We start from the raw sequence: 15,803 nt of genomic DNA, 5'->3' as shown, positions 1-15,803 counted from the left end.
AAATTAAAAAAAAAAAAAAAAAAAAAAAGAAGAAGAAAAAAAGAAATGTAAGGGGCTGGTGTTTGGTGTAGTGGGTTAAGCTGGTACCTGTGACACTGGCATCTCATATGGGTACCAGTTCTAGTCCCAGCTGCTCCACTTCTGGTCCATCTCCCTATGGAAGATAGCTCAAGTACTTGTGCCCCTGCCACCCATGTGGGAGACGCAGATGAAGTTCCTGGCTGTGGCCTGGCCAAGCTCCAGCCATTGGGGCTATTTGGAGAGTGAACCAGCAGGTGGAAGATCTCTCTCTCTCTCTCTCTCTCTCTCTCTCTCTCCCCCTCCCTGTCTCTATAACTCTGCCTTTCGGGTAAAATCAATCTTTAAAAAAGTAGTATAGAATGATAAAAGCAAGTTGTAAGATACACCATATTCAAGAGGTGGTTTCCTCTGGCAAGAAAGGAAAAGGAATGGTCTTGGTGACCAATACACAGCAGGCTTAATTATTTCAGTAATGTCTTCTTTCTTAGAGTCTAAAGCAAATATGGCAAAAGAGTAAAATTTTGTAAAGTTGGATAGATGGGTAATGGATAAGTGAGAGTTCTCTTATGTTCTTCTGTTATTTAAAATATTTCTATTTTAAAAGAGAATAAGTATAAAAGAGGTAAAGAAATATGAAACAAAGGTAGGGCTGTAATCATGTAGTAGATTCTTAAGTTTATTATTTCAGAAGTGTAGTTACTTCTGATGATGGCAGGGTCTAAGTTTGCTATGAAAGGGTGTGACTAAAGTGGAGAGGAGGTCATTCGGATCGATCTCCGTCACCAGAGAGGTGACATAGCATTTTCATCACCAAGAGTAGTACTTTATGTGAGATAGAAAAACAGTGACCAAGATGCCAGAGTTGTCAGTGGATATGGAAGAATGACCACATAATCCATCCATGTCAAAGAAGTAACAGTTCTGAAGCGTTAGAGGAAATTTTTGAGATTTTTTTTCCCCTGTGCTGCTTCATTTTCCAGGCTCTCAGAAAAAGAGAAGGAACAGATATCTGAGCAACTGAGTGGCCTGAATAAGGCTTACCATGACCTTTGTGACGGTTCTGCAAACCAGCTTCAGCAACTTCAGAGCCAATTGGCTCAGCAGACTGAGCAAAAGGTACTTTTAGTTTTAAATGCTAAATACTGGGAGGGTATCTGTAATGTATGAAAGCAGCTTTGCTGATTGAGAGTCATGATCACTAGCTACCCATGACCAGTGTAATTTAATTCTTAACCTCACCTTAGCAGCCATTTGTCTTGCGTTTCTTTACTGGGGTTCCACGATGTGTTGGTCAGTCAAACACACTAGAAGGCACTCATGGCTCAGCTTTTAGACCTATTCCACCTTTATTGTTGTCTGCCATTTTGTGGCAGACAAGTCAGGGAGCACATATATTCTATATAATATATGGTCACAGGGGAAAAGATTACTTCTTTATGGCCTTGCCCCCAAAACCTGGTAGCCAAGATATCTGGGTACGGAGAAGAAAAAGCTATAGACCTCTTTCCTCCATATAGCAAACAAGGGGAAATGTTCAGTTTCAAAGCAAACTGTTAGATTAGCTTCACTGACTGAGACGCTGGTTCCCTCACCCATCCCATCCCATCATGTGGCATCCTTACCAGTTCCTACTCCATGTTCATTTCCCAGACCATGTGGACGTCATTATAGCTCCTGCTGGTTGTCCTGAGTCCTTTCTGGATCCTTATGTGTATGTGTACACTCACCATATTATATACATGTGTCTCTGGGGTGTATATGTGTGTTTGCCTGCTTATTTCCTATGTTGTGAAGCAATGGCCAACTTATGTCGGGCAGGTCAAAATTTCAGCTCATGTGGTAATCAAATTTGGTCCAGTTAATACTTAAAGTAATCTTCAGATATAATGTGCCTTGATTCTGATCCTTGGATATTAGATGTATGCAACAGGAGCTACATTTACAAAGAGCACAAGACAGGACCAGCTATGATTTGATGGTGTATTTCCAAAAAGAATGTGCTGGTGTTGCATTCTCTGTGTAAGGTAGCCCACATCTAATGGCTTGTTGCTTCACCATATAAGGGAGTATGTGAAAAGTTTTAACAATTGCTTGCAGAGAACAACCAGTTCTCATTTTGAAAGTTAAAAAGTGGGGCAGGAACGAGATGGGGGAGAAAAAAGGAAAGAAAGGCAAGCTGCTGAGCACCACTGCATTGAGCATGATGTGTCCCTGTACTGTGCGTGTTTCGTGTGAATAGTGTTCTGATTAACTGACATCCTTGCTTCTAAGTTTCACTAACCCTTTGGAGTTTAAGCACAAATGCACAAAGGGAAAAGAGGACGACCTGTTTGGGGTTCTTTTTTGAAAAAAAAATAAATAAATAAAAACCAAAAAACAGTCGCATGCTGGACGCTAACACCAAGCTTACACTGTATGTGTGACACGGCTGAGCTGCTCCGTAAGGCTCTCTCTCTTGTCTGCCCAAGGCGTGCACGCCCTGCAACTCTGGTAAGTAGAAGCCGTTTATGTTCTCTTTCCTCCTCTCCCTGTCTTTTAATGCGTGGTTAGGTCAGAATGTCCATGTTTGGTAGGACTGAAATGGATTTTTCTGGATTACTTCCCAGCTCAGTGCTTCCTGCCTGTCCTCACATTGTGCGGGTGTTGGAAGGAACAGTGTAATCTTTTCTCTTTGGCTAAATTTCTTCCATGTCAGCTTTTCTGAGACTCAGGAATCTCACAGGAGAATCTTTTGCTTTGTCATATTGTCTGTTTCTGAGTAGTCCTTCTATGGATTTTCTAAAAGGAATTTTTCAGGTATCTCAAAGAGCCTGATGCTGGTGAGCTTTTTGTTTCAACTTCTGTAAAATAGACACAGTAAATTTGCATAATATACACATAAATTGAACTCTACATTTTGTGTCAGAAAACGAAGAAAGCAGAATAGCAAACAACATTATAAAATAGTGGGCAAACTCAGTTGATTATTCCACTAATTAAACATTATATAAGGGCATATCAAGAAGTTTGTGGCCCAGTGTTATGGCACAGCAGGTTAAGCCACCTCTTGCAATGCCAGGGTTCATATCAAGAGAACCAGTCTTGAGTCCCAGCTGCTCTGCTTCCCATCCAGCTTCCTGCTAATGTACCTGAGAAGACATTGGAGGATGGAGGATGAGGATGGCCTGAGTTATTGATCCCCTGCCACCCATGTGGGAGACCAGGAAGGAATTCCTGGCTCCTGGCCCAGCCCTTCTTTTGCAGCCATTTGATGATTCCATGTATGCAGGAATTTCAAAATATCTTGCACCAAAATAAACATCTTTTAATTCCATTGTTCTGTGACCTTTTTGAAGTAGCCTCATACACTGGAATAGAGGTCAGAGTCAATCGTGCCATTCCTTCATTTGCTGACCATTCTACATTCTCCTTTAAAACCTATCAAGCATGGAATCCTCAGTGCATGTTTTTAAAATCCAAAGGAGGCCGGCGCCGTGGCTCAATAGGCTAATCCTCCACCTTGCGGCGCCGGCACACCGGGTTCTAGTCCCGGTCGGGGCGCCGGATTCTGTCCCGGTTGCCCCTCTTCCAGGCCAGCTCTCTGCTATGGCCAGGGAGTGCAGTGGAGGATGGCCCAGGTGCTTGGGCCCTGCACCCCATGGGAGACCAGGAAAAGCACCTGGATCCTGGCTCCTGCCATCGGATCAGCGCGGTGCGCCGGCTGCAGCGGCGGCCATTGGAGGGTGAACCAACGGCAAAAGGAAGACCTTTCTCTCTCTCTCTCTCTCACTGTCCACTCTGCCTGTCAAAAAAAAAAAAAAAAAAAAAAATCCAAAGGAAATGGCTTAATGACTTGAAGGGTTTTCTTTCAACATACCCATTTATTCCTTTTTAAGATTTATTTATTTATTTGAAAGAGTTACACACAGAGAGAGAAGGAGAGGCAGAGAGGAGAGAGGTCTTCCATCCGCTGGTTAACTCCCCAGTTCACTGCAACGGTGGGAGCTACACCGATCTGAAGCCAGGAGCCAGGAGCTTCTTCCGGGTCTCCCATGTGGGGGCAGGGGCCCAAGGACTTGGGCCATCTTCTACTGCTTTCCCAGGTGATAGCAAGGAGCTGAATCAGAAGTGGAGCAGCCAGGATTTGAACCAATGCCCATATGGGATGCCAGCACTGCAGGCAGCAGCTTTACCCTCTACACCACAGCACCGGCCCCCCATTTATTCCTTTGTTCATCAGATATCTATTGAACTGCAGGCACTGTTCCTAGACCTGAATGGGCAAAGTCTCTGCTGTTAGGGGGCTCTCTTCTTCCTCACTGAGATAGAATGAAATGCATTTAAGAGACAGGAAGTGATTGGCATTGACTTAACAAGATTCTCGACAGATAAATTAGAGTTAAATAAGGACAAGAAAGTAACGCTGACCAAAGAGGGGTAAATAGAATCATCTGTATCAAATGGAGATAATAAATGCAAACAAGAAGAGTTGAAAAGTTAATAATAAAAGTGATGAAATGTATCAAGTGGTTATACACTTGGTGATTTAAAATCTGTATTCTATCACTTTGTCATAAAAGGTTTTAAAATGGGAATTCTGTTGGGGTTGTTTCTGGGATTTGCAAGGGTAACTTTGACAGTGTGTAAGGTTTGCCTTATTCACTGACTGTAGGACCTAACTCCTGTGTCAAATAAGACTCCTTTTCTTGTTCTCTGTGCTCCTCTGGAACTGCTGGAGAGGCAGTATAATAGCACAAGATTTTGAGGCAGACCTTAGATTGCTTCTGGAAACTCACTAGTTTTGTGATGTGGGACAAGTTACCTAACCTCTCCATGCCTCATTTTCTTTCTGCAAATTAAAGATTAAAACACTTCTTTTCATAGGATTGTGAAGCTTAAATATCATTGCTCAATAAATTTCATAATGGGTGGTAGCTGTCATCATATTGTACTGCCTGTTCCAGCCTTGACCAGAAGAAAAGTTACTGGTGGTTCCAGAGGCAAGGGTCCCTGCTCTGTCCCTTCCTTGACTTGCTACTTCCTAGTCCTAGAACAAATTTACTTGAGGCTATTGCCTTGGGAGAAGCTAACATTGGCTTCCACGAGTGTGGCTGTCCCAACTGTTGGACAGTTGCTTGAGTAGTGTTCACAGGCCCACTTACAGGCATGCACAACTGTTCTGTGAGTGCTGGGCTGCTTAAATCTCTCCTCTCATCCTATGGACCAGTCCTGTGCATCAACAGGAAAGTGCTATTTCCACAGTGTTCTGCATGGGTTGTAACACCAAGAAGTTGTCATGTGGGATTGAATTCTCAGTCTTTGGGAAAGGGTATTCATCAGTTTTTGATGGTTTAGTCTTAGAAATAGCTGTCCTCTCACTTTCACTGCTGCCACTTTATAGAGCTTGTTATTTAGATATGCTTAATGCTACCATTCCTCAAGTAACCTGTGAACTTCTAGCCTTGTTAAACATCCTGCAGTTTAGAAACGTTCTTTTTTAACATTAACACTGCCAGGCTTGCTTCAGAATATTTCCGACATGTTGAGGTTTATTTAGAATAGGTTTTTCTTGTGTTCAGAATTGTATATGTTACTTCTTTCAACAGCTGTGCTCTGCCATTGGCTCTGATTCAGTTTTCTTTTTCATTTTTTTTTAGGGTTGCAGAGCAGTTGCTGGGGTGATTGACCTAGGCACAGTGGAGATATTTCCCATCTTCAGAGCCATGCAAAAAGGCCTCATTGACCAAGACACAGGCCTTGTCCTCCTGGAATCCCAAGTTATCACGTCTGGCCTCATTGCCCCTGAGACCAGTGAAAAGCTCTCTTTGGAGGAGGGCTTAGCCAGAAACCTCATTAATTCCCAGATGTACCAGCAGCTCCAGGAGCTACAGGATACCCTGTTCTTAATACACAGGTTTACTAAAAGCCAAGGCCCTCTTTCTGTGGTGGAAGCAATTGAAAAGAGGATAATCAGTGAGAAAGTTGGACTCAAAATCTTAGAAGCTTACCTGGCAGCCGGAGGTTTCAGTCTATCCCCTGGTGAGAACTGCATTAATCTGGAAGAGGCTTTTCATCAAGGCTTCATTTCTGCCTGGCTTCATTCAGTGTTAGAGTCTCACCTGAGATCATCCAAGAATTTGATAGACCCCAATACAGCTGAGAAAATCGGTTTGCTGGATCTGATGCAGAGATGTATTGTCCACCAGGAATCAGGGTTGAAATTGCTACCTGTCAAGCAATTGGCAGGTGGAATGGTGAGCTTGAAATCAGGCCGAAAAGTCAGCATTTTCCGAGCAGTTCAGGAAGGGCTAATAGATAGGCAGGTCACTGTCCGACTACTAGAAGCTCAGCTTTTTGCTGGTGGCATAGTAGATCCAAGAACAGGACACAGACTCACGGTGCATGAGGCTGTAAGACATAATTTGATTGACCAAGATATGGCCTGTGCTATTCTCATAAGGCAGCTTCAGACAGGAGGCATCATAGACACTGTCACTGGACAGAGGCTGACAGTAGATGAAGCAGTGAGCAATGACCTGGTAGCTGCCAAGATTGCTCTTGTGATTCTGGAGTCCCTGTGGTCATTTATGGGATTACTGTGGCCTGAATCTGGAGAGATCCTCCCAATTACAGATGCCCTAGAGCAAGGTATTGTGTCTACTGATTTAGCACATCAAATCCTTAGCAATCGGCAACATATTAAGGCTCTATTTTTACCAGCAACCACAGAGATTTGTTCCTGGGAGAAAGCAATAGAAAACGGTATCTTGGACAAAGATCTTGCCAATAACTTAAAATCAGTTTGTATACCAGATGTGATGCCTCACATGCAATTAGCAGACTCTTCAGAACAAAACAACTTGAGCATTAACTCTGGAGCAGCAGCTCTGCCATGCAACAAGGACCAAACTGAGGGTGTAGCAAACCAGAGGGAGAAGCTATTGTTTCAGCTGATGACTCACAGCTACATTAACGTGCGGAATGGACAGAGGCTGCTGCTGTTAGATAAAGAGCTGATGCAGACATTAGCATCCCGAGATGAAGCTCAAACAAGTGCTCCAGCAGTGTCTGGGACTGGGCCTCAAGGACTAAGAACTCCTGAGGAATTCCAAGAATCAGCTAATGTGAAAATCACAGAAACTTTCAGTGATGGGTTGACTGTGAGACATGATGAATTCCAGTTTTCGTCTCAGAATGAAGAATACTCTGATCAGAAAGCTCACACTGAAGTAAAAGGCAAAAAGGCTGCTGGAGAAATAGCATGTCCTTCTGTAGAGAACCCTGAAAAGGATCTGTTTGTAGGGGAAGAAAGAGTGAGAAATCCAGCTGTTGGCACTTTGGAGGTCCTAAGTCAAGTCAAGTCAGAGTTGCAAAAACAGTTGATAGGTGTCAAAAAACAAAGCCACACAGAAATGTCTACCAGAGATATTGTCAGCAAAGGACTCCTGACGGTACCTCCTGAGGAGACAGAAAGCGTACCCTCGGTGGTTGACGAAGACCTTCTGTCTATTGAAACACCAAAGGAAGAATGGCAGGCTCTCAGAAAGATTTCATTTACTTGTCAGAAAGAACTAGCAAACCCTCTTGAGATTAAATGTATTCCAGATGAAACTGGAGAACCACTCATAAAACCCCAAAGCAAAAAGTCACAATTTCAGGTAGAGAAAACGCTAGGCTTAAAATCAGAACCAAAGTCTGAAAAAGATATGAATATTCATTGTCCAGACAAACAGAAAGTGTTAAATAAAACATCTTTGTCTAGGGATGACCATAAACAAAGCCAAGAAGAAGCAAACATTTCAGATACTTGTATCAAGGTGTTAGAAAAGACCAATGAGGAAGATGATGGGATTGAAACTTCCCAGTCATGCAGTCATCCCTCAGAATTGCCTGAAGAAGCTACCTTAAATTTATTATCTGCACAGCTCAAAAAAGGTGGTATATTTCATGAACAGACCGGTGAAAAGCTCTTACTAAATGAAGCAGTAGCTCAAGGCATCATGCCCAGCCACACGGCAGTGAAGCTTATGGGAAAGCTGAACATGTTCCGGGGTTTCTTTGACTCTCAGACCTTTGAGTCTCTGACAACTGAAGAAGTCATTGATGAAGGGCTGATGGATGAGAAATTATTGCATAAAGTCCTCATGGCAGACAAAGCCGTCAGTGGCGTCTTAGACCCCCGTACCCACACACTGTGCTCTGTAAAGGATGCAGTTGCAGTCGGACTTCTTGACAAGGAAACAGCCACCAGAATTTTAGAGGGGCAGGTGGTGACTGGTGGAATTGTTGACCTGAAACGAGGGAAAAAAGTTTCAGTAACTTTGGCCTCAAATCTTGGCTTGGTGGACAGTGTTGACCAGACAGAGCTTATAAAGCTGGAGAAAGCTGTCAAAGGCAGAGATGCTGGAAAAACAGTTAGAGAGAGATTGATTAGCCTCCAGATGGAAACAACAGGACTTATGGACCCTGACAGGAAAGCCCCCTTGACAGTTGTAGAGTCCATGGACAGAGGCCTCTTAGATAGAGAGGAAGCTCTTCATTTGTTGACTAAGCAAGTGGTAGATGGAGGTATCATTCACCACACCTCTGGAATGAGACTTTCTGTTGATAATGCCTTTCAGCGTGGCTTGATCAGTGAAGATTTAGCCAAGCAACTCAAAAAAGTTGAGAACTTAAATGTCCATCAATTTTTCCATCCTGAGACAAAGGAAACTATTTCTCTACCTGAAGCCATAGAATTAGGTCTTGTTAACCCAGATTTGAAAAGAGAAATCCAAGAAGTTCAGGCCTTTACTGAAAATTTTGTGGATCTCATTTCTTCTCAGAGATTGACCTTGGCAGAAGCTAAAAAAGAAGGGTTGTTAACTAACAAAGCAGTAGTATCTTCAGGAATGGTGCATGGAATTGTAGATCCTGAGAGTTATAGAATTGTTCCCTACTCAGAACTAGTAAAGAAATGTAAGATTGATATTGAATCTGGACAGAGGTATCTAGAAGTAATTCCTTTCTCAGACATCAAAGATGAAGTGAGTGACAAAGTACTTACCTTGTCTGAAGCAATTCAGCTTGGAAAGGTAGACTTCGAATCTACACTGAAGGTTCTGGAAGCTCAGGCAAATACTGGTGGAATCATAGATACTGCCACAGGAAAAAGACTGACATTGGCATCAGCTTTGGAACAGAAACTGGTGGATGAAAACATGGCTAGAATTATTGCATCTCATCAGGTGTTAAATGGAGGGATTGTTGACATATTTAGTGATCAGAGAGTGACTTTAGAGGAAGCCATTGAAAAAAGATTTATCAGTCCTGAACTGGCAACTATGATCAAAATAGATACTTTGGAGTCCAGTGATCACAGAGTTCAGTTTGAAAAGCAAGATGGAACTAAAGTATGTGAATTAAAGGATGAATTTCCAAGAAAGGAGGTAGTGGTGGCTTGTAATGAGAATGCTCAAATGAGTTGTGATAAAGGAGAAAACAAGAGATTATTTCAAGTAAAAAATGAGTCTGCACCAGAAAAGTTTAAAGTGAAAGTTTCTCATGGAAAGCAGGTAAAAATGAGCAGGGAAATTTCATTAAAGGAATTGGAGCACAAGGATCAAGATCCGCACAGAACTCCTCCAGATGCTAGAGAATCTGTCAGCACGATAACTCTGAGTGATCCTAAACGTGAACCCTTGGGCCAAGTTTCAGTGACACACCCCCACTCAAAAGTTCGTGATTTTAAATTCAAGGAAGGGGCTAGACATAACAAGGAAAAAAATAGAAATGAAGACCAAGAAATAATGACACAAATAGAAATTATCACTCATTTGAAGCCATCTGCTCCACGTCTAGATTCTGAAGACGTAAGGGAAAATCAAAGGGAAATGCTTTCAGGTATACAAGAATCAGATCCTGAAATGTCAGGCAAATTGCTGAGTGAGCAACCAGTGAATACAAGTGTGAGAAGTATGAGAGAGAAGAAGATGATTGTAGAAGAAAGTGTAAAAATATGCAAGCCAGCAGTTCTTTCTGAAGAAGAGTTGAATCAGGAAATTGCCATTGGAGATGAGCCTGATTCTGCTATAAAGAGTCAACCTGTGGAAATGACTGCAAGTGAAAAGGGGAAAGAGACCATTAGAGAGAAGGGATTTTCTGTTGTTTGCAAAATTGAAAACTCTTCTTCCCAGCTGATACCCAAAAATATTTCTGTACAGAATCAAGATAGTTTAACATTCTTCGGCTCTGAACAGGTCAATGTAGGGGAATTAAAAAATGTAAGCCCCTATTTGACTTTAAAACCAGAAGCAAATTTATCTCAAGAAATTACTAGTGGGGTCTCTAGAGAACTGTTCTCTTCTGTGATCCCAAGACCTGAAGAATTACACTACCAGGATTCAGTTGGAAAAACCCAATTTACAGACACATCCCAAATTTCCAAAGTAGACAAGACTTCCCAAGCAACCACTGGACTGCAGCCTAACTATTATCAAGATTCTTGTGTTACTTCTAAAACTAAGGAAACTAAAGATCTTATTTTCTCATCTAATGAATATGAAGAAAAGTCATACCAAGAAGTTCCTTTCAATTCAACAAGACCTTCTGAATTGGAAGAAATTATAGTTTATAAAGTAAATCCAAAAGAAAGTAGTTATCTAGACTTAGATGGAAAAGGTCTTTATCATCAGGGTTGCAAAGGTAATTATGAACTTGCAACAACTCAGGAAATAGCTAGGGAGAAATTTCCAGAAGCGGCAAACCCTCTAGTTACAGGTTCAAAAGCAGAGTCTCTTGAAGGTACAGTGACCCAGAGAGGTCCCACTGTCTTGGTAACCATTCTTCCAGAGAAACTACCCAAAGATGTGTCTCAAAAAGAAAGTACAAGGCAACAGGATATCCTGTTTAGTCCTACCACTCCAGAGACCAGTGAAGAGAGGCCAATGACCCTAGCATCATATTCTGTGAAGAAGATGGATGAGAAGACACCACAGGAAAAGCTCAGACAGAGCCCTGTTATTGAACAGACTTCCTTCACGACTGCACCTCTAGGAAAAGGAAATGAAGGTGCAAATCTCGAGCCCTTCCGAGCGACTCAAGTAAGTTTCCGAGTATGTTTGCATTTTTATTTTATTTGTTAGATAGAACTAGGCTAATTCTAAAATTCTTAACTGGATAGAGTCTACATACATATAACAATATGCATATTTACATTGTAGGCCAGTAGGTGCTTCTCCAAGACAAAATTCATCATCTGCTTGTAATACGGTTTTTGGAAAATCAGCCAGCAGCTGTAAACATCCTTCTGAAATGTGCGAGCATTTTAAATTAGAAACTAACATTGGAGCTAATTTGAAATACTGAGATGATACTACTGAGATTAGAATAGCCTTTAACATTTTGCTAAAATGATACTTGTATATTAAAAATGATAGGCTTCTCATGACACGCTGGCAAAAAGCAATCTAAATGAAAGATCCTGGTGAACAAGACCCCAGCAGAAGGAACAGGCCATCAAGGACGGAGGCGCCTTTCTCTGAAGGGAGGAAGGAACCTCCACTGTGATGTGGCCTTGACTAAACAAGTTCAGAGTTGGTGAACTCAAGGGGCTTCCATAGCCTAGACAGCTCATAGCAAGAGTTTCGGGTGATTGCTGATGTCATAAATAAGAGTGCCAATTGTTAAATCAACAACGGGAGTCACTGGGTACAGGCTCCCCATGTAGGATCTCTGTCCTTAATGTGTTTTACTATGAAACTTAAAGACACACTACTAGTCGAACAATGCCCTATACCTTGTGCGGTTGTGTGAGGGCAGCCTGTTGAAATCCTCGCTTAGTGTATACTAAGTTGATCTTCTGTATATGAAGGTAATTGAAAATGAAACTCGATGAAGGGCGGGATGGGAGAGGGAGTGGAAAAGGGGAGGGCCGCGGGAGGGAGGGAGGTTGGTGGGGGGAGCCACAATACAAAAGTTGCACTTTGTAAATTCATATTTATTAAATAAAAATAAATAAATAAAATAAAAAAATGAAAAAAAAAAGAAAAGAAAATGATAGGCTTCTGCTCTGAGAAAATTAAGAAAATCAGTTTTGCCTATTGGTTTGAAATAGAAGAAATAATGTATTTTTATCTCATAGATTTTAGTGAAAATTGCTTATTTCTGTGTGTCTATAAAGAAACTCTGCTTGATTTTAAAAGTTGACCTTAAAGGAGAATACCAGAACTGAGTGAGTTTCCTTTTTGGCTCCCCAGAATGTATTTAATCGACGACTCTGTTTAGAACATGATGAGATGCTGGTATCCTATCTTTCTCTGTTACGGAACATTGAGATGAGGACCAGACAGATTCAGCCTTTGGAACTAGACCTGGCAAAACTGCAGGATCTGCTGTGTCAGGCTGAGGTAGGTTCCCGGAGACTTTCAGCAGGCCTACACTTTGGAATAGTTGCTTCCATCTTTCTTGAAAATTTCAAGACTTAAAAGGATCTACTTGTCACTTGATTATTCCTGGGTAAACACTCTCAGACCCTTGTCAGACTGTGGCATGGGCTAGGTTTGGAGAACCATACAAGATTTGTAAGGGCTAGACTTGAACAGACTGGACAGACTTGGCTATGAATCTGATTACCACCTTTTTTATTCATGTGATCTGGGATTGATCACTTTTTTTTTTTTTAAGATTTATTGATTTATTTGAAAGTCAGAGTTACACAGAAGAGGAGAGGCAGAGAGAGAGAGAGGGAGAGGGAGGTCTTCCATCTGCTGGTTCACTCCTCAATTGGCAGCAACTGCTCAAGCTGCGCCAGTCTGAAGCCAGGAGCCAAGATCCAGGAGCTTCCTCCGGGTCTCTCGTGCGGGTGCAGGGGCCCAAGAACTTGGACCATCTTCCACTGCTTTCCTAGGCCATAGCAGAGAGCTGGATCAAAGTGGAGCAGCCAGGTCTCGAACCGGCGTCCGTATCAGATGCTGGCGCTTCAGGCCAGGGCGTTAACCCTCTGTGCCACAGCACTGGCCCCGATCAAATTTGATCATTGACCAAACATAGTGGTTTGTTAGGGAAGTGTTGCAGTTAATTCAAGCAAGAAATATTGAGGGCTTAAAACAGTAAATTATATATATGTATGTATGTATGTAAAATCTCTATTATTTCCCAAAACTCCATTAAGACATCAGGAAAATGTAGTTTTTAGAAAGCAGGTTAGAAAAATGGGAGCCAGCATTGTGGCACAGTAGGTAAAGCTGCTGCCTGCAATTACAAGCATCCCACATGAGCACTGGTTCTAGTCCCAGCTGCTCCACTTCCCATCCAGCTCCCTGCTAATGCACCTGAGAAAGCAGTGGAAGATGGCCCAACTACTTTGGCCCCTGTACCCACATGGGAGACCCAGGTAGAATTTCGGTCTCCTGGCTTCCGCCTAGACCAGCCCTGGCCAGAGTGAATCAGTGGATAAAAGATGGAAGATCTCTCTCTTTCTCTCTCTCTCTCTCTCTCTCTCTGTGTGTGTGTATGTCTGTCTGTCTGTCTCTTCCTCTCTGTCTATAACTCTCTCAAGTAAATAAATATTGTTTAAAAATATAAAATAACAATTTAAAAATGCAGGAAGCTTCAGTCCAGCCCAGCCTCAGCCACTGAGGCGTTTGGGAGGATGTCTCTGTCTCTGTCTCTTTTGTGCCATCTCTGTGCTTCTCATATAAATGAGGATGCAGACTGTAGAGGTTTGCCAGTTCTCTCAACAACCAGCCTTAGGCAGGCTGGCTAAATGAGAAACGAGGATGAAGCCTCAAAAAACTATTAAGCTTTTCTACAGTTAATTTGTGGTATCTGTGTTGAAGATCAGAATATTATAGACTAGCTGAGTGGAAAGGCTGGTTTGGAATATTTTTATGGTCTTTGCTCCTGCCCCCTTGGAATTTTGAGTGGAAGAGTTCTCCTTTTTATTGACTTAGCTTTCAGTGCATTAATTCTGCGTAACAGCTCCTTGGAGAAAATCATAATGACACTCTTGGAGAGTCAGCAAGTGTAGCGGAGGAAGCACTGCACTGAGTCAGCAAACCTGAATCCACCTCCCAACTCTGCTGTTTGCCAGCTGGGTGACAAAAAGTTCACATTTTTAAGTACTGACACTTTTTTTTAAAATTTATTTATTCATTTGAAAGGCAAAATCACAGAGATGTAGAGGGAGGGAGAGAGGGAGAGAGAGAGGTCTTCCATTCGTTGGTCCATTCCCCAGATGGCCATAGCGGTCAGGACCATGCCAGCCCAAATCCTGGAGCCAGGAGCTTCCTCTGGTTTTCCCACGTGGGCACAGGGGCCTAAGGACTTGGACCATCCTCTACCACTTTCCCAGTCCATAGCAGTGAGCTAGTTCAGAAGTGGAACAGCAAAGACTCAAACCAGCGCCTATATGGGATGCCAGCACTGCAAGCGGCAGCTTTACCTGCTACACCACAGCTCTGGCCCTGTACTGACACATCTTTAAATCTAAAATAGTAATGCCTATCCAGCCAATTTATGAATTTTTGATCACAAGAATCATATAAACTGATGAATTTATATGAAAACATTTTCTGAGCCCTAAAGCCCACGTAGGCATGAGTGAGAAAGACATGTGTTCACAGCTGATACCCAGACAGAATGATTTCTAGTCTTCATTTTAGAGGTAACCGCACTGTGTCTCCTCAGGTATTAGACAGGGAGCTAAAGGATCTGTCCACCTTGGTGAGTCAGGAATTGGAGTGCGTGAATCAGATCATCATCAGTCAGCCTCAAGAAGTCCCTGCTCAACTGTTGAAGGCTCTAGAGAAAGATGCCAAGAATCTTCAAAAGTCACTCAGCTCCGTGAGTGACACTTGGAGTTCCAGACTACTCCACCTCCAAAATGCTATGGAAGTTAAAAAGGTAGTGTCTTGCTTTTATTACTAAAGGCTCACAAAAGTCTTGGCAGGTTTGGAAATTCTTATAATGTGACTTGCCGTTTTTCTTAGACTGCAGTGTTAAGTCAGCATGCACAGCTAGAAGACAAGCTCCAGGACCTGAGAGCCTGGGTTGGCAGCACCAGTCTCACTCTGAGCAGCAAGGGCTGCAGCAATAAGACAGATCCTGATAGCCTGAATCACTCCCTCCAGCAGTTTGAGGTAAATTCTCCACCTATTCTCAAGCTTGCTTTGATTTCTCAAGCAAGCTTTGCTTTTGTCTTTTGATTTGCATCAGTTTTATTTTCTGCATGGCAAACCAGTATCTGTACTGTACTTAGAAGATCCTGGCTTTCCACTTCAGGTGTAGAGTCAGCTATGTTTAGTTTTTTGAGTTATCACACCCTGGAACTTCAGTGATTGTGATTATTTCTCCTTTCTGGTGTTCTGTGATGCACAGAGAGTCCAAGCATCCCTAATTTCTCTATTACTTTCTTTAAAAAAAAAAAAAAGGTTTATTTGTTTATTTGAAAGGCAATGTTAGAGAGAGAGAAAGAGAGATTTTCTGTCTGCTAGTTCACTCCCCAAAGGCCTGCAACGGCCAGAGCTGGGCCGATCCAAAGCCAGGAGCCAGGAGCTTCTTCTGGATTTCTCACATGGGTGTGGGGCCCAAGCACTTGGGCTGTCCTCCACTGCTTTCCCAGGCCATTAACCAGGAGCTAGATCAGAAGTAGAGCAGCCAAGACACAAACGGGTGCCCTTATGGGACGCCTGTGCTGCAGGTAGCAGGTGTACCCACTATGCACAGCGCCAGCCTCCATAGTTTTTCTTTTGCTCAAGATCTGATTCTATACCCAGCTCCCTACAACTTCAGGAAAATTTTTTGTTGGTGATCTAGAGCACGGA

General features: G+C 42.6%; 1 protein-coding gene across 43 annotated transcripts in view; it reads left to right on the top strand.

Moving 5' to 3' along the window:
* The window catches only part of MACF1 (microtubule actin crosslinking factor 1), a 407,445-nt gene that overhangs the window by 257,138 nt on the left and 134,504 nt on the right, over nucleotides 1-15,803 (top strand). For 26 of the 43 annotated variants that reach the window (XM_070078713.1, XM_051857924.2, XM_051857929.2 and 23 more), the window contains 5 exons: nucleotides 1,002-1,137; nucleotides 5,658-11,093; nucleotides 12,237-12,386; nucleotides 14,668-14,883; nucleotides 14,970-15,119. In XM_070078713.1, coding sequence (XP_069934814.1) covers nucleotides 1,002-1,137; nucleotides 5,658-11,093; nucleotides 12,237-12,386; nucleotides 14,668-14,883; nucleotides 14,970-15,119 — 6,088 coding nt within the window. Of the gene's footprint in view, nucleotides 1-1,001; nucleotides 1,138-2,369; nucleotides 2,512-5,657; nucleotides 11,094-12,236; nucleotides 12,387-14,667; nucleotides 14,884-14,969; nucleotides 15,120-15,803 lie in introns of those variants that run through there. The other 17 variants (XM_051857938.2, XM_051857937.2, XM_051857930.2 and 14 more) reach the window with 5 other exon arrangements.

The sequence above is a fragment of the Oryctolagus cuniculus genome, chromosome 7, assembly GCF_964237555.1.
Source record: "Oryctolagus cuniculus chromosome 7, mOryCun1.1, whole genome shotgun sequence".
Taxonomy (NCBI): domain Eukaryota; kingdom Metazoa; phylum Chordata; class Mammalia; order Lagomorpha; family Leporidae; genus Oryctolagus; species Oryctolagus cuniculus.
This window is presented reverse-complemented; position numbering and strand designations above follow the sequence as displayed.